Below are 574 nucleotides of genomic sequence, written 5' to 3'. Positions count from 1 at the left end.
CCCCCCCCCCCCCCATTGAACGCTTGATTTAATCCCATTTTTCCTCAACATACTGTTTGATGAGTCCTGCTGCTCTTCATATTAATGCATAGAAAGGGAAAAGGAGCCTCCCAGACACCTGCTGCTTCAGTATTCATGAGCTTTCTCTCCTTAAAAGTGATCACGTCTCTCTTGTCTTCTTTCAGGGTCGTCCAGGGGCTCTCGGTGAAGTCGGTCAGAGCGGACCAGAGGGGCCACGTGGGGGCCTGGGGCCTACAGGGCCTAAAGGAGAGAAGGGCCATCTTGGCCTAAAAGGACCATCTGGCCCCAAAGGGGACAAGGTGGGTGGCATTCAACCAGGAGAGACTAGTTTGCAGACATGCCAAAAGGTTAATTGTACAGCGTGGTGAAATGTACAAAGTCTTTGGAGATTAGACTCCATCATTATACTGATAGTTCGTGTATAGGGGTAGAGAACCATCAGACCCCTCGATGCCTCAAGGCAAAGGAGCCCTAAGACCAGACCAAAGGAGGCTCCGGACCGGTCAGCTGGAGTAGAGGACTGGAGATGGAAGGGGGGGGGGGGGGGGGGGGG

At 53.3% G+C, this 574-nt stretch overlaps 1 protein-coding gene across 1 annotated transcript in view; it reads left to right on the top strand.

Annotated features, from left to right (window-relative positions):
* Positions 1-574, top strand: part of col4a6 (collagen, type IV, alpha 6) — a 131,135-nt gene that overhangs the window by 84,030 nt on the left and 46,531 nt on the right. Inside the window, exon 5 of the mRNA XM_034901115.1 lies at positions 186-320. Within this exon, the coding sequence (XP_034757006.1) occupies positions 186-320 (135 nt within the window). The remainder of the gene's footprint in view (positions 1-185; positions 321-574) is intronic.

The sequence above is a fragment of the Etheostoma cragini genome, chromosome 19 (genome assembly GCF_013103735.1).
Source record: "Etheostoma cragini isolate CJK2018 chromosome 19, CSU_Ecrag_1.0, whole genome shotgun sequence".
In the NCBI taxonomy this organism is placed as follows: Eukaryota; Metazoa; Chordata; class Actinopteri; order Perciformes; family Percidae; genus Etheostoma; species Etheostoma cragini.
The sequence above is the reverse complement of the archived record's forward strand: the minus strand, read 5'-3'. Positions and strand labels throughout refer to the sequence as shown.